Raw genomic sequence first — 25,344 nt, forward strand, 5'->3', positions numbered from 1 at the left:
CTGCACGAAAGACAACAGAAACATTGGAGGCTGAAGAGGATTGGCTAGCTCTGCGTGGGTTTGGTTCTCAAAAGGTCAGAGGCACAGCAAGAGCTAAGCAAAGTGGAGGAACATTGGATGAGGACCTTGAGTCGATGGTTAAGGACTATCTGAATGACTCAACAGAGGTCTATGTTAATTCTGACCCATTGGCGTATTGGCATGGGAAAAAAGAATTGTGGCCACAGCTCACCAACCTGGCTTTAAACTACTTGTCTTGCCCACTCGCAAGCGTGTCTTCTGAACGGGTTTTCAGTGCGGCTGGTGGGATTGTAACTCCCAAACGGAGCCGCCTCTCGCCCAAAAATGTGGAGAGGTTAACAATGATCAAGATGAATCAGCACCTCATACCACCAGATTTCAGAGTACGAGAGAGCGTGCCGGATGAAGAGGAGGTGGGCAGCAACATAGATGAGGGAATTTCTACTCTGTCAGGTGACACTGAGCTCACCCTGCCTGAATTCGCAGAGTATGATGACGAAGCCTTATTCTTATTCCTGGACCGTGATACCGAGCCCTGAAAATGAGACAACGAATCAATAACTTTCTTTTTCATCCTTATTCACTTTTATTCCTTTGTGTCTGTCTTTCTTTGTTGTGCACAGTTAATATAATTCAAACTTTAATCAGATAATCACAAAAACAAGCCCATCAGCAGAACTGTCTTCACTTGTTTGCTAATTGATTTGAAGGTGCCGCAGTCTGCATTCCTCAGGTTCACAAGTTCAGAAGAACATGCTCCTCTATCCTCCTCCTCCAGACTCCTATTTCCATCAAAGCAGAGGGCTGGTTTACGCCCAATGAAGAAAGACTCAGCACTTGTGGGGGTGTTGTTCTACCTCTTTGCAGGTGAGTTGACGGGTCTGGGGCCATTGCTGGGAAGCACTAAAAGTGGTTTGGACCAAATCCGAGGCGGAAAATTTTTTGTGTTTTTGATGACTTGCTTGCCTTTGAGGTGCTCTTAGGGGGGGTTCCGTCTGTTTGTGGGTGAGTTTCGTGGTCTGGGAGCATTGCTGGGACACTCCAATCTTGATTGCATTTGCTTTTCAGGAAATCCGTCGTGGCAACCCCGACTTATGGCCTAGCTACGCAGCGCGTTTGGACCGAAGGCCCAGAAATATTGCAAGTATGAGATTTTGCTTTTGGCCTGTTTGGGGGTGTTATGCTTCTTGGCGGGTGGGTTGCCGGGTCTTGGGGCATTCCTGGGAAGGTCTAATACCGGGTAGAAGTGGTTGGGACAAAATCCAGGCCGATTTTTTTTTTTTGGCTATTTCTGACATTTTGCTCTATGTAGCGTATTCGGGGGCCTGTTTGGGGGGCTTCCTGGTGTTTGTGGATGAGTTTCGTGGTCTGGGAGCACTGCTGGGACACTCTAATCTTGATTGCATTTGCTTTTCAGGAAATCCGTCGTGGCAACCCCGACTTATGGCCTAGCTACGCAGCGCGTTTGGACCGAAGGCCCAGAAATATTGCAAGTATGAGATTTTGCTTTTGGCCTGTTTGGGGGTGTTATGCTTCTTGGCGGGTGGGTTGCCGGGTCTTGGGGCATTCCTGGGAAGGTCTAATACCGGGTAGAAGTGGTTGGGACAAAATCCAGGCCGATTTTTTTTTTTTGGCTATTTCTGACATTTTGCTCTATGTAGCGTTTTCGGGGGCCTGTTTGGGGGGCTTCCTGGTGTTTGTGGGTGAGTTTCATGGTCTGGGAGCACTGCTGGCTATATATACTTTACTTTGCAAGAGGTTTGAAGCAAATCCATGGTGGCAGAGGGGACTTAGGGCCTAGCTGCAGAGCGCGCGCGGAGTGATTTGGGAAATTTGTGAAAAATTGACTAAGTCCCCATTTTTGTACTTTTGCTCTTTGGCTGTTTGGGGGTCTTCTACTCGTTTTCTCCTGGGTTGACGGCTCTGGGGCCATTCCTGGGAAGCTCTAATACCGGATAAAAGTGTTTTGGACCAAATCCCAGGCGGAATTTTTTTTGTGTTTTTTGATGACTTGCTTGCCTTTGAGGTGCTCTTAGGGGGGGGTCCGTCTGTTTGTGGGTGAGTTTTGTGGTCTGGGAGCATTGCTGGGACACTCTAATCTTGATTGCATTTGCTTTTCAGGAAATCCGTCGTGCCAACCCCGACTTATGGCCTAGCTACGCAGCGCGTTTGGACCGAAGGCCCAGAAATATTGCAAGTATGAGATTTTGCTTTTGGCCTGTTTGGGGGTGTTATGCTTCTTGGCGGGTGGGTTGCCGGGTCTTGGGGCATTCCTGGGAAGGTCTAATACCGGGTAGAAGTGGTTGGGACAAAATCCGCGCGGAAAAGCCTTTAGTTTTGGCACTTTTTGTAACTTAGGGTTCGTTAGGGTTAGCCCTAGCAGCAGGATTGCATGTGTTTCGGGGTGTTCTAGATTTTTCCAACTGAGTTCTGGGGTCTTAGAACACTCGTGAGAATGTGTAATTTTGGTTGCAAGTCATTTGAAGAAAATCCATGGTGGGAAAGGGGGGATTTGGCATAGTTAAAGAAAGCCTTTGCCACTATTCTTAACTTAGGGTTCGTTAGGGTTAGCAGTATTTCTATTGCATGTGTTTGAGTGGGGGGGATTTCGAGTCTTGGAGCGATGCTGGCTATGGCTACTTTTGCTTGGTTGCTTGCAAGTAGTTTGAATGCAATCCACGGTGGGTAATGGGTAATTAGGAAGGGGGTACTTCGGCCTACTTTTACTTTCAAAGTAAGTTTTGTCACCAGTTTTCTGCTAGGCCTCGTTTTTTGAGATTTGATTGGGGGTCTTCTACATTTTTGCGACTGGCTTTAGTAAGGGTCTGGGTGGGAGCACTGCTAGGAAGATCTAATTTTGTTCTAAAACACAGTTTACAGTACACCTAGCTTGAGGGGCAAGATCCGCTACATTAATTTGCCCATACTTATTTATCCTTCAAAAGGTGACTCAGAGTACGCACTTTCAAAAATATTGTACTGTCTACTGGGAAAATCAAATTGTGACTTTTTGCACTCCACAGCCTACATACCTTATATTTATTTATCAGTGGTGTTGTAATATTATATCACTTCCTGTTTTTCGTTGAATAATTACAGGCCGGGTTTCAGTCTCTGCAATGGGGAAAAAAGGATGGAGTCAGGCTTCACAGTAGCGAGCCACAATTCAGCATCAGGCAGGCAGTGGACAGGGTGTCTTCTGGTGACCAACATCGATGGACGAAGCGTCGGCTGCAATGGAGGAGTGCCGCTAATAGGAGGATTTTTTTTCTGCAGGCAACTTACTTACCACTTCCAACAGGACCACTACAACCACATAGATACAGTATCCCTTGCCTTTTTCTCTGACTGTGACTGCATTTCTTGTCTCTCTCTCTGCTTCTAAATTGATCCCTTAACACATCACTTAGTCCACTCCACTATCACATCTGCACCACACATAGTCATTTGTAAGTGCTCCTACGTAATTCGCAAGTCGCAGCACGCCCCAGGCCGTAGAGGACTGGGATGGCCCCAATGATGAAGCATGTCACCAAGGGGCAACCCTGGTGAGTGAGGGGACACCTAGAAAAAAAGCAATTTCTCCTTTTCTATCTACTATACCTTCCAGACCAACCCCACTGAGTGTTGTTGTGAATGGATTTATAGTGACCAGCAAGGCTCTCGGGTATCTGGCTACAGAGACCTTATGTTGAATATCGTTATCAATAATTTACACATAGGCCCTTTACTGTTGCATTCTTTCTTCCACAGTTGTCGAATGTACTACTTACTTTTCACTGACATGCATGCAGTAGTGCATGAACTTTCAAAGATTGATGGATAGGTTTGTACCCAAAGAATTGTTTATGTTCAATTGTTTGTCTATGCTGTGCTTTTTTTTACAGGGTGTCTTCTGGTGACCAACATCGATGGACGAAGCGTCGGCTGCAATGGAGGAGTGCCGCTAATAGGAGGATTTTTTTTCTGCAGGCAACTTACTTACCACTTCCAACAGGACCACTACAACCACATAGATACAGTATCCCTTGCCTTTTTCTCTGACTGTGACTGCATTTCTTGGCTCTCTCTCGGCTTCTAAATTGATCCCTTAACACATCACTTAGTCCACTCCACTATCACATCTGCACCACACATAGTCATTTGTAAGTGCTCCTACGTAATTCGCAAGTCGCAGCACGCCCCAGGCCGTAGAGGACTGGGATGGCCCCAATGATGAAGCATGTCACCAAGGGGCAACCCTGGTGAGTGAGGGGACACCTAGAAAAAAAGCAATTTCTCCTTTTCTATCTACTATACCTTCTGTCAGGTTACGCAGCCCCTAAGCGCCTACCGTACTATGAAACTACATTTCCCATGAGCAGGCGGGAGACTTGCAGGAAGTTTATCTGGGGAACAGACGCGCTTCCTGTTGCGCGTTATTCTGGTTTCTGTTCTGCACCGGCATGAGAGCGGACGCTCTGCATGCTTTTCTATCGTGTCTCCTGTGGACTATCACCTCCCCCCCCCCCCCCTGAGGCTCAGTGGGGAGCGCTTCCGTGTTCTGTCCTTGGCGGTAGACGGACTTCACGCGTCTTCAGGTAAAGCCGCTCTAAACTCTTCGGCCGCCCGTGCGGTCAGCTGATTACTGCCTGAACGGATTGTTAAGGGAGGTTCTGTGACTGTTTTCTAACAGAATTCTACCTTTGCTGAATTCCTGTTTGTTTGAATTGTGTGTGGCGGAGCACAGTGGCGGTCTATACCACGTGTTACCGTTCACATCGGGGATCGTTTTTGTACTATTAAAACGGAGCGCGGTAGTAAGGACAACTACGCGTCTCCGTTGTATAACTGTGTATTTCAAAGGACCTCCATAACTGGGCATGTAGTGAGGTAACTACAGGCTACCCCAGTTCTCTTTGTGTAGTGCACCGTGGGGTGTGTTGTTGGCAGAATTCAGTGGTGGTCGCAACTACGTTTTTCTGTTTGACCTTCACCAAAGATTCTCTACTGGGTCATTACCTAGAGAGCGCAGTGTTGTAGTTCTTGCTTCCTACACACTACCGTTTCCCTCTTCCTTTTTGTTGGACCATACATCTTTGCTTTGACTATTTGGAACCCCCTTTGTACATTGAGTCCTCTACCATGTTTGTGGTATGTTGTGAGTAGTGGGTTTGATGTCTTAGTATAACGCGAGTGTGTTTGGTGCGACAGGAGTGTGTTCGTTAACTATATGTTTATGTGTTTCTTAGGCCTTCCTCACAGATTGTGGCAGAAGGGCTATAGTATTTCCTATCCAAGGTCATGTTTTCTTGGTGCTCAGGTACTTGTCTACTTCCTTGGTTATTTAGTGAGACTATATGAGAGTAGCCTTGTATGTTAGGACAGCACTTCACTGATGCCTGTCTTGTCTTCTGTTACAGGTATCCTTTCCCTGCTGACCCTACCTTTACCCATCCCACATTTTTTATTTTAGTTTGTTATTTTTCTCCCCCGCCTAATGGCTCGAACACCCTGTGTTTACACTTCTGGGTGTTGGTGACATTTGGAGGTGGAACCATATTTGCATCGACTGGATCACGGGGAGTAAACCTGACACCTTCCAGACCAACCCCATTGAGTGTTGTTGTGAATGGATTTATAGTGACCAGCAAGGCTTTCGGGTATCTGGCTACAGAGACCTTATGTTGAATATCGTTATCAATAATTCCACACAGGCCCTGTACTGTCGCATTCTTTCTTTCCACAGTTGTCGAATGTACTACTTACTTTTCACTGACATGCATGCAGTAGTGCATGCACTTTCAAAGATTGATGGTTAGGTTTGTACCCAAAGATTTGTTTATGTTCACAATTGTTTGTCTATGCTGTGCTATTTTTTCTTGTCTCCCAAAACCTTTCCCAAAAACCCCCGTACCCATCCATTTTTCAAACCCTAACCCTCTTCCCCCGGGCTGTGTGGTTTTGATTGATGTGTGACTAAATTATTATTACAGCAATAAATCCACACACTTGCTGGGGAGGATAAGATGATAGCAACAGGCTGGTGAAGAAATCCGAGGATATATTCTTACTCTGCTTGACAAAGAACCATTGCTAATGTGAAAGAACTTCAACCGAATTAGTAGTTATACTTTACCATTTGTTAGGCTACAATGTGGCACTGTTCTACTGTACTTCTGTCACCTGCTATATTCTCAGTTGTACCGTTGAATTGCTCAGGAGGACAAACCAGATTTCATTTTCTTTTTTTTCATAGGCATGCAACTGCCACTGTGTCACACCACTAGTACCACCGCTATGAGGACATTTTATCCGACCAAGATTGCCAACCTTATTCGGTGTTTCCCGTGGAGCCAGCCCTGGGTCTAGCCCTACTTTCAAACACAAATTACAGGTAAGATAAGCGTTTGGTGGTTTGGGGGTATAATGGAGTATTAGTACGAGAGACGAGAGACTGAAGGTAGTACTACTAAAGTCCTAGGACTCTTGGATTCACTTCACTTAGTCTGTGAGAGGCACTTAGTGTTGAAAACATTTGGGCATTTACACTTAAAGGAAGAAAATGGAACTAAGCTTTCAGGAAAACAGTCAACGTTAAACCCCCACCCACCAGGCAAGCAGTAAAAAACAGGTATGCTCAGATAAAGTTTGAAAAAGTATATTTATATCCCTAACAAAATAATCTCCCGCAAGACCCTCCCTAACCCCAACGATTGTCCTTCAAAAGTCCCCAAAAACCCAACTCCCAATTCCCACCCCCCAAAAGTCTCTAAAAAAGGGGCAAGGGACACTATGGGTGGATGCTGTTAACTTTTTGGGCCAGGGCATCATGCTCCTCGCGGAGCAAGGCGAGCTCCTGCTGAAGGCGGGAAACCATCAGGGTAGTGCGGCGCAGGCGTGCCTTCACTGCCTTGCAGGTGCAATGCCTGTGAGAGGCAGCTGTTGGCCTTGCTGCTCGGTGGTGACGTTTGCCTTTGGCAGCCCGGCTCAGTCTGGGTGGACCACTGTGCTGGGTGGCAGCCCGTGGGGCCACGGAGGCCGATGCAGACGACGTTGTTGTTGTTGTCGACTGCACACTTTCCTCGTCCTCCAGGGCCACCAGCCGCCGATATTCCGCAACAGTGGCCTCGATCCTCCGTTGCCGGGCCGCTCTAGCCAGTTCCTTCCTCCTTGTTCGTTTGGAAGGAGCATCTATATGAAGAAAGAAAGACATAGTCTGTAACCAATGCTCTTTAAGATTAACTCAATCATTCAGCAGAAATTTGTGTTGCAGTACAACTAGCAACTTGCAAGCGCATTACATAACTATTGAGGCCAGTATCTATCTAACCTCACACTTCCTCATCCTTGCTCTAACATTAGTGGGAGTTTAAGGAACAAATTCTACGAGCACTGTGGACTTCCATTGGAGTCGACTATGAAAGTACACCAGTCTTATTCTTCTTCTTATCTCTTGTTTTGGAAAATTGGTACGTTATTTTCTGCAAGCCGGCATAATGCCAGCGCAGTAAACTTGCACCCGAGAAAAAGAGACGCACGCCATGAGGAGTGACCTAGACTTGCGTTGCGTTACTGTACCCGTCCAGTACATGCAGGTGGTGAAGCTCTTACTTTTCTATTACGGGTGGCACTGAGAATACTCTGTTACAACTCAAGGGCTACTGCTTAATTAATTTAACTTTCACCCTACAGTGGAAATGAGTACTAGAAATGGAAAATTGAAGAAGATAAATAATCTGATTATCTATCACTTCACATGGGATGTTTTTGCTTATATATGGGATGACTTTAGGTGCTTTGCTTTTTATTGAGTGACCAGTGATACATCCACACATGAATGACTGAGTACTACTAAACTTATTAAGAGAGGTAGGGAGTGGCCACCGTAATAACCGGATCTATGCAGTGCTTGCAATACAAACTACTGCTACTATTTATGGTAGTATTTGGACAAAATTAAAAGTTCTTTTCCTTGCCTTTCCTACACTGGAACGGACGTGCGGGTGCAGTGTTACATGCTCTTCAAAGTTACACTTAGTTCATCCACTGACCGTCTACTCTCTCTAGATCATGGGTACTCACAAACTTTCTCTCAGGGGCTACATTTACAGTGTAGTTTGGGGCCGAGGGCCGCACTGGTGGGGGCGGAGTCAGAGGGGGCGGGGCTAAAGCAAAACGATAACTTGTGACCATGAGGTTGCACACAGGTCCCTGCAGCAGATGCCCTCATCCACTGAGCCACCAGACCCAGCATTTACATACATCTCTCTCCCTCCTGCTCTCCCTCCTGCCCTCCCTCCATCTCTCTCTCCCTCCTGCCCTCCCTCTCCCTCCCCCTCTGTCATCTCACTGTGTGTGTGTCTATCTGTGTCAGCCTTCAGCCCGGGTTGAGACCGCTTCCTCAACGCGCACACACAGACAACAACACCAAAGTACTTAACAGGTCTTTAAAAGACCATTAACATATTATTGAGGCTTTGTTTGTTGTAGCGCCCCTGCTTCTCCACCCTGACAATCACTGCTTGCCCGGCCCCACAGAGCAGAGGCTTTGTTCTATTTCACCTCTTTGTGGCCTTGCATCTCCACTCTGCTCTGTGGGGGCCGGGGGAGCAGTGATTGTCAGAGTGGAGATGCAGGGGCGCTAACAGGTGAAATACAAAAAAGCCTCTGCTCTGTGGGGGCCGGGGGAGCAGTGATTGTCTGCAAGGTCTGCGCACCGCCAAGGAAGGCTTGCCGGGCCACCACCGGCCCGCGGGCCGTACTATGAGTACCCCTGCTCTAGATACACATATGCTATCTAAGAGTCAGATAGTAGCATGATCCAGGTATATGGACACATACAGTTTCTGTGTCACCCACCCAGGCTGTTGTCCTTCCACCCATCATTGCTTCATCATTCACCCAGCCATGCATCTCATATTCTTGCCTTCCCAGCTAGTCTTCAATCTCAATAAGTAAGGAATATATAAGAGCTTACCTCTGGCCGCCACCACCACCGTCTCAACTCTCACAGCCGTCGCCTCCTCCCCTGAAGAATCGCCCTCCGCCTCCGTGTCGAGCACCACCACCTCCACACTGGCCCCGCCACCAGATGTTCCACCTACAAAGTACATTTAAGAATGTTAGAATAAAGCACTCACTAGTCTTTGGTCTAGGAATGAAGACATGTGAAAACAATGTAATTTGTGACTGTCTACGTTAAAGTTAAAAAAAATGTCCCTTTTTCCAGGGAAGGTTGTCTTGCTGCACTTTTTGGCACAACTGATGAAGGCTGTTTTTTTAACACGCACCATTTTTCTCCACACAGACAGAAGATGGACTTCTAACAACAAGATCAAGTTGAAACCAGGTGAGAGCTCGGCTCGACCACAAGAAATGTCTTCAATTAATCGTCAGCACTAACCACTTTTCCATTATCAGTTAAACGTTTAGTTTTATTATGACTTCATTTTAATAAATGTGTTTACTTTTAATAAAGCTTTTAAACTTAAATACAATCTGTGTTTTTTGGTCCAGACTAGAGTGACTGAGCGAAAGGTTTTGCAATTTTTGCAAGCATGAGTCCAGATAGAACACTTCAAAAGACATTATGGACAATCCCAGAGGACTGCACTAAGTTGATAGAGCTATTGCTGACTAGAATCATGGGAGTTTCGCCAACCGTGCAATCTTAGTTAGCTACACAGACAGACTAATAAGAATAATCTAGTAATACCACAGGGAGTCATAGTAGAGGCAGGATAAGAATTTAGATACAGTCTACAAGAAGAGCAAAGACAATTTTGAAAAAAGTCAAATGAGGAACGCTAGGAAAAATAGGTACTAGTCTAAAATGAAAACTTACTGGGGCCAGCAGAGGAGCCCTCGCCTGCCCGATCCTGGCCCTGTTGAACAGCATCCGCCGCCTGCTGCTCCTGTGTCCTCCTCTCGCCCCTGGGGGGAGCTGACCTACAACATGAAAGAAAGAACAGAAAACATGGATGATTGTTGCTTGTCAATGTCAACCAAATCAAACATTTCAAAAGAACAATAACAAAATATTTCCGCGAAATTATATTGATTATGGTTAGTTTTCATTTATTTGCGGACCTGTGACTTCGAAAGTCACGTAACTCACTAAACAAAGTACTGAAACGTTCACCTAGGACTGGCAGGCAGCAGTCCGCAGGCAAGACGCAAAGTGACAGACAAACTCCATTGTGATTTCAGTCAGATCAGTGACAACACTAACAGTTGCCTGCTACATTACCAGTCATTTAAATAGTCAAACTATCAATCCACCGCCACTATTTTTCTTATTGTCAGGGGTACAAAGGAAGGGGCAGATTTAAGCCCTTGCGGCTCTTTTGCGCCGTTCTTGCGTGACTTTTGTGACGCAGCAGCTAAACAAAAAAGGGCGCCATGGTGCGGCGTATAATATTATAACAACGTGACGCATTTGGGAGATGCATCCCGTTATAAAGCCCTGCGCCATCAGGGGGCGTTCCGGCGCAAGGGAGGGCATTCCTGCGCTGGAACACATCCTAATAGTGGCTGAGGGAAATCTACAAAATTTCAATCAGTCACCTTTAGGACAATGATGCGTCACACAAACCCTGCACCTGCTTGAAGCAGACGTACGGCTTGACCCAGCATTGGGGAGATAGGGTACCCCAGAGCATTGATGGAGCTGCGCCATCGTTGCGACGCAACTCCAGCAGTAAAGCTTCGGTGACGTTTTGGGCCCATGGTGCGCCGCATTGCAAATACGGCGCACCATGTTTGGTGGTGGTAGCGGGCCGCACAATTAATGGCGCATCCCTGCTACTTTGCAGGGATGCGACGGTAATTGCAATTCTGCCCCTTAGGGGCATACTTACTTACGCGTTCTGGCGCATCTCCAGAGATGCGCCAGATCAAATGCGTCACGCAAAACTACCCTTGCGACACGGCAGATGTGCCTCATTTACAATGCGGGGCGCCCTGGCGCAAGGGTAGGCACTTGCGTGACACATCTCGTCACGTAAGAGCGGCGCATCGCTGGAGTCACGTCTCCAACGCAATGCAACTCCAGTAATGCTCAGGGCCACCCAATACTTAACATGCTGTGTCAGTCCTTTCGCCTGCTTCGAGCAGACATAAGGAATTGAATTGACGTAGCAGCGTCGCAGAAGTGCCTGCGTTAAATCTTGTAGATTTCACGCAGGCAATTTTGCGAGGCGCACAGCCGCTGGACCGCCCACCCTGCGTACTAGGAACGCACCCATTGTGGTGCAGGCCCATGGCTTTATAACGTGACGCATCTCCCTAGATGCGTCATGCTGTAAATGACTCGCAGGGATGCGGCACGTTTACGCCGCTGTTGCGTCACGCAAGGCAACGTAAACGTGGCGCAAGGGGCTTGTAAATGTAATCTGCCCCCTAGTGTCTAGCATTACGCAGTTCTGTAAAGTACACTCATACATAATAGTTACTCAGGCCAATGAGACCACGAAATAGAAAACAAATAAGCATAGTAGCAACGCCACTGAGAAGGAGAGCAGTGCACCTGAAATGCACAGAAGATTTTGAAATATAATTTAACTACAATGTAATCGTCATCAGCGGCATTATTGGCTTGCTCCATGTAAAAAACAAATATTTGCAATACAACAACACAGAGCAGGAGAAAACATTATAGTAGTGAGTGATTAAATGGCTACTACTACTCACCAAGCCCGGGGATCTCCAAGCCGAGCTGGTCCAGCAGGTCGCGCTCGCGGTCCAGGAGGTCCGTCCAGCGATGGGTGACCTGGCTGTAGGTGCGCTGGACCCCGTAGAGGTGGGATATGGCCCAGCACACCTTCTCCCACCGCTTCCGGTGCTCCCGCATGTTGTAGCCGCCGGCCGCGATCCTGCCGCCTCCCGCGATGGTCCTGGGCAGGCGGCGCTGGACGAAGTAGACCAGCGCGCCCACTTCCTCCGGGCTGAATATCTCCCGTCGCGTCACCTGCTCCCCCCTCAATCTCCCGCATGCTGTCCTGGCACTGGGTCCAGCACTACTCCCCGCCGCCGCTGCGGCCCTCAAGTGCCTGGGCAGCTTCACGGCGCCTGGCTTGACCATGGTCTGGGCAGGTAAGGTAGGAAGAAGTAGAAAATTAAGAAAGAATAGGATAGGGAAGAAGAAAAGAAAAGAGTTTAAAAAAGTAGTTTAAAAGTAAAGAAAAATAGCAGAAAAGACAAAAATATACAGCTAGGAAAAGAGAGGGATAGATAAGAAGCAAAATCGTAAAAAAAAAACTGAAAACAAGCAAAGGATGGCAAAGATACCAAGAGGATTAAACACCATGCCCAGACACAGGAAATGAATGAAAAACAAGATGGCCGGCGCCCGTTCACGAGCGCGAAAGTAAGTTCGCGCGAGATTTTCCTCGCGATCTCGTGCGAACCTCTAGATTTCCCGCGCGATCTCGTGCGAACCTCTACTCGCAATGCGCTTACTGCGCGAGATTATACATAGCGGGCGGAAACGGAAATACGTCACGCAAACAAAATGGCCGCGCCCGTACTCGACCTTGGGGTAAATTCGCGTGTTGCGCTGCAAGCCGCTCGCGAATACTGCAAAAAAACTCGCGAAACAACAAGCCGCAAAAAAATAAAATGCTCATTCGCACGAATTGGCGGCTTCCGCGGTCGGTTTCGCACGACGCCGCGCCCCGCGAATAGCGCGAAAAAAACCGAAAATTGATTTCAGCAAAAGCAAAAGCAATGAGCAGGTGCAAAAGGTCAACCTCATGATTTGTAACGATTCTTTGTAGTGCTTCCTGAGGGGGCCCTCCAGAATTCGGTTGCCTGCTTGCAACTATTGTGTGACCCTGCTCTGACCTTAACTGTATGCCACAAAGGTCCTGATTTACAGCTAAAGGAGCAGACAAGCAGGTGCCAGGCTGGAACTTGAAATTCTTTCAGTGACACATTAATTAGCCCCTAATTCATTATTGTCAGTTGGGGCAGGGCAGGTGTTGTTAATAAACTAACCCCAAATTAATTCATGTCAGTTCAAGCAGGGCAGGTGGGCTTGCTTTTCCCCCCCATCTTCTACAGTGATGATGAACCAGAGGGTGGCATTGATGTAACAGAGGGTGGCATGGGTCAAAGAGAGGGTGCCAGTGGTGAAACAGAGGGTGCTGGGAGGCTGTGATGATGAACCAGACGTAGAAACAACATAGTCGCGACCGTTGCGAGCCGACAAGTAAGTTCGCAATTGCGAACTAGTACCAAATCCTCGCGAACTGGCAGAAACAATTGCGAACACACACAAAAAAAAAATCTGCAAATTCGCGGGAATTCGCGGATTTTGCGGATTGCGAGTTCGCAAATCCGCAAAATTCGCGAACGCGAGATCCGCAAAATTCGCCCATGGTTACTTGGCATGACCAAAAGGCTATTCTGGTTGAGTTCCAGCCAGGGCAGAAGGTGTGGGTGTTGGACCCAGTGGGCCCAGCAGCACTCCAGGACAAATGGACTGGACCCTACCCTATCATTGAGAAAAAGGGAGAAGTCACCTATGTGGTTGACTTTGGCACCCCTAGGAGCCCCCACAGGGTGCTCCATGTAAACCGTTTGAAAGCATTTGTTGACAGGGAGGACATGAGTCTCCTCATGGCCACAGATGGGGATCAGGAGGAAGAAAGTGGCCCTCTCCCAGACCTGCTTTCCCAGAACCCTGATGATGGTTCAGTTGATGGAGTAGCCTTGGCAGGCAGCCTCACTGAGCAGCAACAGGTGGACTGCAGACAGGTGTTGCAGGCCCACAGACACATGTTTTTACTCACACCCAGTCAAACTAACTGGTGCACCCATGAGGTGGACACTGGTGATAGTCTGCCTGTGAATAATAAGATCTACAGGCAACCTGACCATGTCAGGGATTGTATAAAGGCTGAGGTGCAAAAGATGTTGGAGCTTGGAGTGATTGAGCCATCAGAGAGCCCATGGGCTAGCCCAGTGGTCCTTGTGCCAAAACCTCATACGGAAGATGGAAAGAGAGAAATGAGGTTTTGTGTGGACTACAGAGGTCTCAATGCTGTCACTAGGACAGATGCTCATCCCATTCCAAGAGCAGATGAGCTCATTGATAAATTGGCTTCTGCCAAGTTTCTGAGCACATTTGATTTGACTGCTGGCTACTGGCAGATCAGACTAGCTGAAGAGTCAAAAGCCAAAACAGCATTTTCTACCCCTAGTGGACATTATCAGTTTGTGGTAATGAACTTTGGTTTGAAGAATGCACCTGCCACCTTCCAAAGGTTGGTGAATCAAGTCCTTGCTGGGTTGGATGACTTTTGCGCAGCATATCTAGATGATATTGCTGTCTTTAGCTCCACCTGGGAGGATCACCTGATCCACCTGAAGAAGGTTCTGGAGGCCCTGCAAAAGGCAGGCCTGACTATCAAGGCTACCAAGTGCCAGATAGGGCAGAGTATGATTGTGTACCTGGGCCACCTAGTAGGTGGGGGTCAGGTTCAACCATTGGAGAGCAAGATCCAGACCATACAGGACTGGGCTCCTCCAACTACCCAGACACAAGTCAGAGCCTTCTTGGGCCTGACTGGGTATTACAGAAAATGTGTAAAGAACTATGGGTCCATTGTGACACCATTGAATTACTTGACATCCAAGAAGATGCCCAAAAAGGTTCAGTGGACAGTTAGCTGTCAAAAGGCATTTGATGACCTGAAGAAGGCCATGTGATGTGCTCTGCACCTATCCTGAAGAGTCCTGACTACTCCAAACAGTTCATTGTACAGACAGATGCTTCTGAGTTGGGGGTGGGAGCTGTGCTTTCACAACTTAATCAAGATGGTCAAGACCAGCCCATTGCTTTTATTAGCAGAAGGCTGACCCCCAGGGAGAAACGTTGGTCAGCTATTGAGAGGGAGGCCTTTGCTGAGGTTTGGGCCCTGAAGAAGTTGAGGCCATAATTGTTTGGTACTCACTTCCTAATTCAGACAGACCATAAGCCCCTCTTGTGGCTAAATCAGATGAAGGGTGAAAATCCCAAACTGCTCAGGTGGTCCATTTCCCTACAGGGGATGGACTTTACAGTGGAGCACCGCCCAGGGACTGACCATGTGTTGGACTTGGCCCTTCTGGCAGGTCCCCCCTGAAGTTTTTATGGTATATGTAACCTGGGGATGGTGATTCCCCCTCTGAGTGCGTGTGAAGAGAGAGCGACTTGCCTTAGGGGAGAGTTGAACACTGGGGCCTGCTGGCACTGCCGCGGCTCATCTTGTTGAATGTATGTTAAGTTGTATCCCGGTCAAGGAAGACCTGCTGGCTCGGCCGCGGCTTGCCTTAGGGGAGAGTTGAACACTGGGGCCAGCTGGCGCTGTCGCAGCTCATCTTGTTGAATGTATGTTAAGTTGTATCCCGGTCAAGGAAGACCTGCTGGCTCGGCCGCGGCTTGCCTTAGGGGAGAGCTGAACACTTAGTTCCCAGGTGGAAGACCAATGGAGGGAGGAAGTTCCCAGACTGGTAGGAGAGTGTGCTCTGAGGGTGTTTCTCCTGGGAGAGCGCGGAACCTCAGAAGTAGAGGAAGGGTGGGGCATTCTTGCCTGTGACCTCTGGCAAGCCTGAGGGTGCGGACCCTAGGTAGAAGGAACAGTGGTAGTCGTGGCTACCCTGAGAAAGGGAGTGGAGGATGGCTATTGTGGGCCAAGGGTTACCACCCCCCACTTCGGATTAGCAGGGACCAGTGGTATCTGGGTGGCCTAGGGCCTGGTCCTAGTCATGGACAACTAAGGAGTGCCAGTGGGGTAGCCTGGTTGGGCCTATGTCTTTATTATTTTTTTATTTTTTATTTTTTAGTCTGTGTGTGTCTATCGGTCCATGTGGCGTAGAACTGGAGGGTGGCCCTGCAGTGCGGGCCCGCGTCCATGTTTTATCGCCCTACAGCAGGGAAGTCCATCACGGTAGTGATTGGTCTACCCTGCGTTTGGGCTGGGAGGGGCATGTGTTGGACTTGGCCCTTCTGGCAGGTCTGCCCCTGAAGATTTTATGGTATATGTAACCTGGGGATGGTGATTCCCCCTCTGAGTGCGTGTGAAGAGAGAGCGACCTACCCTTCCATAGGAATGCATGGGGAATGAATGTGTCCTCGGTAGTTCCCGATGCGTAGGGTGTGCAGGGTCAAGTCTGGTATGTATGAACTTGTGAGATTGAATTCTGCGCAACGGTATATGTGGCATGAGTGTGTCTAGTGTAGAAGTCCCCCTTTTAGAAGTTGGCATATTTGTGGAATGTGTGCCTGGCGTATGATTGGCTGAGGCTGGCTGGTGGGCCTGGCTCCCAGAATCTGGGAGGGTCTGCCCCGGTGGTGAATGGAGTGTTTAGCATACTGATGTGAGGGGAGGAGTGAGCCTGGGTCTGCTTGTGGATTGACTGTCTGGTTTGAGTGTCATGAATGAGGCTGGGTTTTCCCCACACAATGCTGGCTCCACCCCCTGGGGTGCGGCTGATGTTCCTAGCCTGGCCAGTGTAAAGAATCCCCTCATAACCAGTTCCAGCTGGGTCTCTCCCTGCCTGCCCCTTCAGACCAAGAATGTGTGTATAAAAAGGGTTCTGTGACACTCTGGACTTGTTCTTGTTCTTAACTTGAATCTACCAGGGGCTGCTGCTACTTGGGCTCAGGGTTGGCTTACCTCCCTGGGCCCTGCCCTACTCCTGGACTTCGGATGGCCTTTTCCCCTCCAGGAGCTGCTAAGCTCCACCTGAGGTCCTAAACTCTCTATGGACTGCACTTTCTGCATCTAGCGCTTGGGAGCACTTTCTTCTAACCCCCAGCACTTGGGAGCGCTCTATTTCCCCTTATAGCGCCGGGAACGCTATATTCCTGCTCTAGCGCTTGGGAGCGCCTCATCCCTGTAACTAGTGCTGTGTTCAACCAGCCGGTGTCCACCCGGCATTCGCCCTGTTCTACGGAGGGCCTGACGTCCAGCGAGTGCCTACCTCGCCTACCCCCTTATCTGGCATATTTTCGAGGGAGCCTACTCCTCGCTAACCCCCCCCCCCAAGTTCACCACCGCCGGCCCGGGACCTTCGTAATGCCCTCCCCCGGGCCGCGCTGGGATTGGCTGTTGGCCCAGGCTGGGCTGCTGACGTCTCCCCGGGCCGCGCTGGGATTGGACGGCGGCCCGAGGAGCTTGTGTGACGGAAGAAGGAGAGCCGGGAATGCAGGGAGCGGCGGGAACCTACTCCGCGCCCCTGCGTGCCCCCAGGAGAACTGCTGCTTCCCCCCCAGGGCCCCCAGGAGCGAGAGGGAGCCCCGGGAGCGAGGAAAGACAACCTCAGGCCCGGTGAGTGCTGCATGCGGGAGGAGCGTCAGGGCACATTACCGGTGCCCGCTCCTCCCCCGAATGATCCTCCTGGGGTGATCCGAGGCCCGTGGGGCCCCCAGTGATGCCGGGTCCCCCGAGAAGGGACCCCGCCGGCCCACACCTTGTCCCTGAGCCCCGAGAGGCTCTACCATTGACCTTTGTCCCCCCGAGCCCGGAGAGGCTCCACCTCCGTCCCTTGGATCCAAGCCCCGAGAGGCTCCAACGTTTCCCTGAGCCCTGAGAGGCTCCACCATTGCCTCTTGTCCCCTCGAGCCCGGAGTGGCTCCACCTCAGTCCCTCTGATCCGAGCCCCGAGAGGCTCCAACGTGTCCCCGAGCCCCGAGAGGCTCCAACGTGTCCCCGAGCCCCGAGAGGCTCCACCATTGCCCCTGGTCTTCTCGAGCCAGCAAGGCTCCACCCAGCATCTTTGTCCTGGAGTCCTAAAGGCTCCATCATGGCACAATTATTTCCCTGAGCCTGCGAGGCTCCCCCAATGCCCCTCAGCTGCCCAGCACTTTGTGGGCAGCTGCCACGTTTAGGTTTGCCCCTGGCTACTTGCAGCCCGCCCTGAACATCGAGACTCTTGGGCGCCCTTGCCCCAGGAAGGCCAGCTGGCTTATGGGGTGCTACTGACTAATATCAATATGATGCTGAGAATTATTATGTGTTGCCCTGCTGATGGGGGCCTCTGTTGTGTTATGTACCTTGTCCCTTCCCTCCTGAATACCCGATGTCCCATGTATGTGATTCCTGGTCAGAGTGGGTTCTACTGGTAGTGCTAGGAAGTTCCCAATTGATATGTCGACACCTAGCAGGGGCCCCTGGGCCCTGCCCTGTACCCTTTTCCCTTGTAACCCCTGCCGTGCCCCTGGCACATTGTACAGTGTATGTTCCTATGTGTCCTTCTTAATACAAAGACTATTTTCATATATACTTGGTGTGGAGTTCCTTTTGTGGGAGGCCCTGGACGTTGTTGTTGGTGGGTGCGTGCGCAAATGCTTCACACATGTCCTCCGAGATAGGCCTGACTGCTCGCGCTGCGTTACCTAGAGGGTGAGCAGGGGTTGTTTTTACATAGGAGTGGCGGTCTCTGACTGGCTGTGGCGCAAGCCCTGGCCAGCCGGGGGTCCCATTTCCTACACCATGGTAATGCAGATGGTCTCTCCAGGTACTTCCACTTAGAACATGAAGACTTATCTGATCAAGGTTAAGTTTAATGTCCTTGTGTTTATGGGGGAGGGGGTTGTGTTGGAGAGTAGGGTCTGCTATCCTATGGTCACCCCAATTTTTGCTTTTTGCTTCACTGGTTTTCGACTTACTGAGGCAGTGGGCCTGCTAATCAGACCCCCAGCCTGCTGTTCTCTCTCTAAATTTATAATACATGTGCTATAGGTAAATACCACAATTGGAAATGGACTCCTTGTCAGCCCCTGTACCATGCACTATAGGTGCTCAGGGCATAGGTGCCACCAAGGCCTACCAGGGGCTGAAGCATAGCTTTTGCCACCCCTGGCTGGTTCTTAAATTGACACAACTGGCTGATCACTCAGCTGGGGCCAGTGGGTGTAATCACCCCTTGCTTAGATATAGTATACCTATATCTAAACCTATATCTGGACACATATAAACCTGTGAGTCACTCCTATGGAAGGCCTTATCAATCCTGGAGGCAGAGTGCGTGGTTTTATGTGAGATGGAGCTCTGGATGAGCTGAGCCTGTCTGCAGCTGTCGGGAACAACTCCCTAAGCTGATCCGGGATAATGCCATACCATATACTATTAAGTGCCTTATAATCCTCGCGGTTATATAGCAACTTTGGTTTGGCTTTATCAAAACATGTTGTGTAAGGTGTCATATGAATTGGAATACTACCCCCTCGCCAGTTCTGGCGACGGGGGTAGCATTCCATCCTTCTAGAGGGAGAAGACATGTTACTTTACTGAAACGTGGTTGATTTTAAAAGAACCTCAGATCCACAAAATGGATGCCTCTGCCACAGACACGGGTCTGGCCTCCTGCTGCTGACCGAAACTCAGCAAATGGTGGCCTGGACAAAGGGTTTCCTGTCGCAGGGCGGTGTTACACCACCCCAGACAGGAGATAGTGGATTGTAGCACGGAGGTTTCAAAGAAACCAGACACTGCCTGGGGAGCACAAGGCTGCCCCTTGCATAATCCGGCCAAACCGGTTCTGGGGCACACCAGCCCCACTCCCAGCGTGGCCTGGATCAAAGGAGGGGACCCAGCAGGATGTCCAGCCCACCAGATTCGAATAAGAGTGGGAGCAGTGCCAATGCAACTCAGATTATCCTGACGAAACATAAGAAACGAAACTCTGGACCCTTCGACATCCTACTCAACGTAGAAGACTGAAGAATCTCCCTTGTGGCCAAGGAGTGACCACCCTGTGCAAATGTATGTATTAGGTGAGGCCCAGATTTTGCGTCAGGATTGCGCCACATTTTGGCACAACCCCGACAACAAATCAAATTTGTTACATCTCATAATGTGCTTAAATGTACTTATGATTCATCTGATAAACATATGTGTGAGGTTTTAATATCTGATATCACTTCTTGTGATGTCACTTCCACTGAGGTCACTTCCTATGATGTCATGTGCAATGTCACATATCGTGACATCATGCGCTCTGATGGCACAAGTCATGTTTTCACTTGCATACCACCTATCTTGGTTAGTCCCCTCACTTCTTTTTTTAGGACTTGTGCCCTGGCCAGATCCATTCCGTGAGGTCATTTAGAGGTCAAACTGTGCAGTTTGTAGTAATACAACGTCCGCTGGCAGTCAGTGCGGAGGCCGGAGCCTGATTGATGCGGCATCAAGGTTGACGACCTTGAACAGGAAGGTGCTGATTGCAAGTTGGCCAAAGGGGGAGTTCTTGTTTGGACACCTTTCCAGCCTTTCATAACTGGCCTGGCAGTCTCACAGCTGGGGATTCTGGATGAGGGACCAACAAGTCCACTTTATCAGTCGGATAAGTCGATGGATAAAACAATGTGTGGATCCAGGTAGGAGCTGTTGTTAGAAGTTACCCTGGCATATGATGCCCACTATTCTAGTGGGCACCTTGCACCAGTCTAAACGCCCCTTAATGATGGTGGTTGTAAAGTCAACCTTATAGACAAGCTATCCTAGTGGTAGCATGGACCAGCAGTCAGAGCATGTGAAGCTGCTTGCTTTACCAATTAAAATCCCTTGAATACCAAATGAAAGGACACCACACAAGGTGTATATCAAGTATATATATGTATTTATTTCCAACAAAACCCCTCTGAACTCTTTATGAGGTCAGAGATCGAAGCACATCACAAGTTACTTAAATAGCAAACGATAAGTTGCACAAATACAGTTTTGTCCTAGGGGCCTCACAAACCATATACTAAAATAGGGTATAAGAGCCACTACAGAAAGAATGAATAGGCCTAGAGCCTAGGGAATCACTGGGTCTACACTAAACGACCAAAGGTTAGGGAGTAGGAGACCCACGGGAGACGCGTGCAGTGTCTAAACTCAGTTACGACTTACCATTGACTGACAATGGGAACGTAAAAGTTACAAAGTTATAGATTTAGGGCACTTCCGGATAGACTACGACAAACCCACTTTAGACTAGGTGACTTGGATAGTCAATACCCACGGGAGCACCGGAGTACTCGAGTTACCTCACCCAGGGAAGCCGGGTGCATAGGTGTCTTTTAGTGTAGGGTTTCGTCGATGTTTTCTATGGAGATCTGGGAAGAAGTGCTGCCGACGACCAGAGGAAAAGTGTCCTAGTGGATCCAAGGGTGGATCGAGGAACTGAAGAATCTGAAAGCAGAGGGGACAGAGTCTGGGTCACTAGCCAGTGACCAGGAAGGAACCAGGAAGGAACCAGGCGAAGTCAAGGAGATTTCAGGTGAATAGTTGAAGCTTGTCACTGCAGCCACGAGGACCAGGAGGCGTCAACGATGACCAGGATCTGGATTCGAGCTGTACCACAAAGGCTCTAGTTGACTGCAGTGTCGGTATCCAGAGTGGATCCAACAAGCCATGGCAAACGCAACCCACGCAGGAAGTGAAGATTGGCTTCGAGTCAGACCAGCAAGGCCTGTGGAGCTTCTATTTTGGAGGGAAGCTGGAGCAAGCCTGGAGCAACCAGGCCAGCAGTGTAAATTCAAAAAGAAGTCTTCAAAGGGCTAACAAGCTAGCGGGCTAGCAACCGGGAAGGCACGTCGAGCTGAAATGCAGGAGCAGGCTCCACGCGGCACTCCTGGAGTGTGGAGGGCTGAGCTTTGGTGCAAATGGCGCTCGGGTGTGGGGATTCTCATACCCCAATGCACATCTGCGAAGGTATCTCGGTATCGAGCAGTTAGTAAAATGCAGGAAGTCCAGGGTGTCCGGTCCAACGTCTTTCGTGTCCACCACGGGTCTCAGCTGTGCTGTGGATGTGGATCAGCGTCAGAGAAGTGTAGAAGTCCAGTTCCTGAGTCGCTGAGTCTTCGGGTTCCGGCAGGAGCATCAACAAAGCAAACTGGCAAGTTACTGGTGGTGCCTGTTTGCACAGGGTGGTCACTTCTTGACCACAAGGGAGATGTCTTCAGTCTTCTAGTTGGTGTTGAACGTCGAAGGTCAAAGAGTTTCGTATCAGACTTTCATTCCAGGATAATCTAAAGTCTGTAGACACAGCTCCTATCTTTATACTGATATTAGGGGCTGGATTACCTGCTAGGTCCCTCCTTTGGGTGTACCTGGGAAGGGGGTGGTTACACCCATTTCCCTTTGTCCAGTTCATTCCCGAGTGGGGCTGGAGTGCCCCAGCAACTGGTTTGAACCAGGCTATGCATGGAGCACCTTGTGTGCCTCAGGCACTGTCTGGAAAAGCATCTTTCCATTCATCCCACCCTGCCCCAATACACTACAGGCTGTCTGGCCCTCGACAGGAAACCTATTGTCCAGGCCTACCTTGCCGGAGTTTCTCCCAGCTGCAGGAGGTCAGACTCGTGTTTGTGGCAGCAGCATCCATTTTGTGATGCTGAGGCTCTGTTTAACTTTAACCGGGTAAAGCAGTAACTACATGTCTTTTCCCTCTAGAAGGGTGGAATGCTACCCCCGCCACCAGAACTGGCGGGGGGGGGGTAGTATTCCAAAGTGTTTAACACCTTACACGACATGTTTTGATAAAGCCAAACCAAAGTTAGCATTAACCGCGAGGATTATAATGCACTTAAGGGTATATGGTATGGCTATATCATAGAACAGCTATAAGGAGATGGTTCCGAAAGCTGCAGAGGGGCTCAGCACATGCTAGGGCACCCCCTCACATAAAGCCAGGCTCCCTTCCTCCAGGATTGTTAAGGCCTGCCATAGGAGTGACTTATAGGTTACTATGTGTCTATACATAAAGTAGATATAGATATACTATAACTAAGTCAGGGGTGATTACACCACCTTACCCAAGCTGAGTGATCAGCCTGTGGTGTCAGTTTGGATGGCCAGCTAGGGGTGGCATAATACATGCTGCAGGCCCTGGTAGGCCTTGGATGCACCTATGCCCTGCGTACCTATGGTACACTATACAGGGGCTCACAAAGGTGACCCAATACCCAATCAGGTATGTACCTCAAGTACATGGTATCAATTTAGAGAGAGAACAGCTGGGCTGTGGGTCTGATTAGCAGGCCCACAGCCACACTAAAGTCGAAAAACCAGAGAATCACAGCAAAAAGTGGGGGTGACCATGGGATGCAGACCCTACTCTCCTAAAGCCGTGAACACTAGCGCAACCAGGCCCTTTATCCAAACCCTGCCTGGAGGACGTTGCAAGTATTCAATGGTCCTCCCACCTGGCCACGTCCCTAACATCCTCCCTGGCCCATGGCAATGCCCCTCCCATCTGGCCACGCCCCTATCATCCTCCCAGGCCCCTTGCAATGCTCCTTCCACCTGGCCACGCCCCTAACATCCTACCAGGCCCTGTGCAATGCTCCTCCCACCTGGCCACACCCATAACCTCCTCCCAGACCCTGTGCAATGCTCCTCCCACCTAGCCACGCCACTAACATCCTCCCAAGCCCTGTGCAATGTTCCTCCCACCTGACCACGCCCCTAACATCCTCGCAGGCCTCGGGTCAATGCTCCTCCCACCAGGCCACGCCCCTAACATCCTCCCAGGTCCCGAGCATCGCTCCTCCCACCTGGACACACCCTCAAATCAATGAAAATTAAAAGTAATTTATGTCATAATAAAAATGAATCTACATTGGTCTTCAAATTCAAGAAAGGTTGTCTAAATATTTGATAACAAATAATAAATATGTCTTATATTTATATTTTTTAATTGAATATTATGTTTTATATATGTACTAAAAAATGTCAAATAATGTAACATTTTTTCCTATGGGAATTGATTTCAAACCATGCCTCTATTGTTTTCTTGGAAGGGTGTTACAGTACCAGTGGTTCACCTTGAGTGGAGCTGGGCTTATTCCAGCTCTCAGCTGTAGTATTTTACTGTCATTTTTAGCCATTTTTGGTTGTTGAAATTTTAGAAGTGCGGTTTGTGAGTAACAATGGGCTCACTCTTCAGTCGGAGGGTGCTCATTCCCCCCTAAGCCTCCTCTTCACTCTTCGGAAAACCCGCCCCATTTAGTAGTACATCGGCCTCTTTTTCCAGCCAATGCCCCGTCCCCCCAACATTTACTGCTAAGAACCAAACATGAGTGTGTGAGGGGCCCCCATAATAAGAAAAAAAAAGTAGGAAAGGTGGAGGTGACTATTACTCTGCCACTCAATGTACCACAAAATGCAGTTTTCGACCAGCCCCATCTTGTCTATGACGTGGTGGCGGACAGCGACTTGGTCATGGGTACAGAGCAGTGAACGACAGGTAATGCTGCCGTACCTACAGGGGCTAAACTCTCCGCTTTCATAATGGACCTTTTCTTCTGATGCTGCGTTGTTTCTTATTTGACTTATTCTCATAAAAATAATGAATTCATGTTTCTCATTTCAGAGATTATTCCTACAAAGAGAAATCACGGTAAGAACCATTGCACATGCGCCCAAAGTCTCTGGCATTATACTCCCGTCATGATGATCCACTTTGACTGCACCAGAGGGAGGTGGGAGCTTTTCACCTATGTCTGGTGAGCGGAGTACAGGATTCCCCAAACCCCCACCGGACCAGGCTCTCATCTCACCCCTGCTCCTGTTGTCCTCATATGAGTGGTGCAAAAGCCACGGCCTAGTACACCATACAGAGGTCAGTACGGCCACAATCTTTAGAGCCGCAGTGCATATAAATATACATTTTAGGCGACCATGTTAAAGTCAGGCAAATTTACTCTTCCTTTTGTTTAAATGGACGAACCAGGAAGTTTGTAAAAATCCTCAATGTCAAATGTGCTTAGGCATTTTGTGATCACAAATCTTCCAATTCACTAAATCAGACCCTTCGTCACAGCAAAATGGCCTTTTGTTATGTACCAAACCCAAACTGTGATATACAGACGAGGTGGGAGAACACTTGCTCACATCGCAGCACTCAGTTCGACCCAATTCATCATGGTAAATGCAGCACATGATGACACTTACTTCAATGACAGTCTTTAGTTTTTCACCCTTGTTGGTGCAGCCAGTGCTGTGGAACACAAGAAACATGTTCTGGATTCATTCCTCATCAGTAGAGAGCAACAAGTCATTTGAGGGGTGCCGGAATGCTTCTCCAAGTCTTCTCAGGCCTCTGCACCACACACTTGGGGCAGGTGAATCACCAAAGTGTGATATGATGACACAGCACTAAACTGCAATTTGGGTTTCCAACAACATCGCAAATCGCTGTTTGGAAAGGGCGTGTTTAGCACGTCCCATCCAAAAAGCAATTCACAATGCGATAGATGTATTAATGTGTTGCTAATAAAATCCATTACAAATATTTTACCAACTATTGAAAGCAGTGGTGTTAGATTTGGGGGTCTCTAGTTGGCACAGGTAGGTACTTGTGAAA

At 49.0% G+C, this 25,344-nt stretch overlaps 1 protein-coding gene across 2 annotated transcripts in view; it reads left to right on the forward strand.

Moving 5' to 3' along the window:
- Positions 1-25,344, forward strand: part of LOC147725207 (butyrophilin subfamily 1 member A1-like) — a 109,326-nt gene that overhangs the window by 78,211 nt on the left and 5,771 nt on the right. The window contains exon 6 of one of the 2 annotated variants that reach the window (XM_086966549.1): positions 24,352-24,378. The exons of the other annotated variant lie outside the window; for it this stretch is intronic. Coding sequence (XP_086822675.1) covers positions 24,352-24,378 — 27 coding nt within the window. The remainder of the gene's footprint in view (positions 1-24,351; positions 24,379-25,344) is intronic. 2 annotated transcript variants of the gene reach the window in all.

Source organism: Lissotriton vulgaris, chromosome 4_1 (genome assembly GCF_964263255.1).
Source record: "Lissotriton vulgaris chromosome 4_1, aLisVul1.2, whole genome shotgun sequence".
In the NCBI taxonomy this organism is placed as follows: Eukaryota; Metazoa; Chordata; class Amphibia; order Caudata; family Salamandridae; genus Lissotriton; species Lissotriton vulgaris.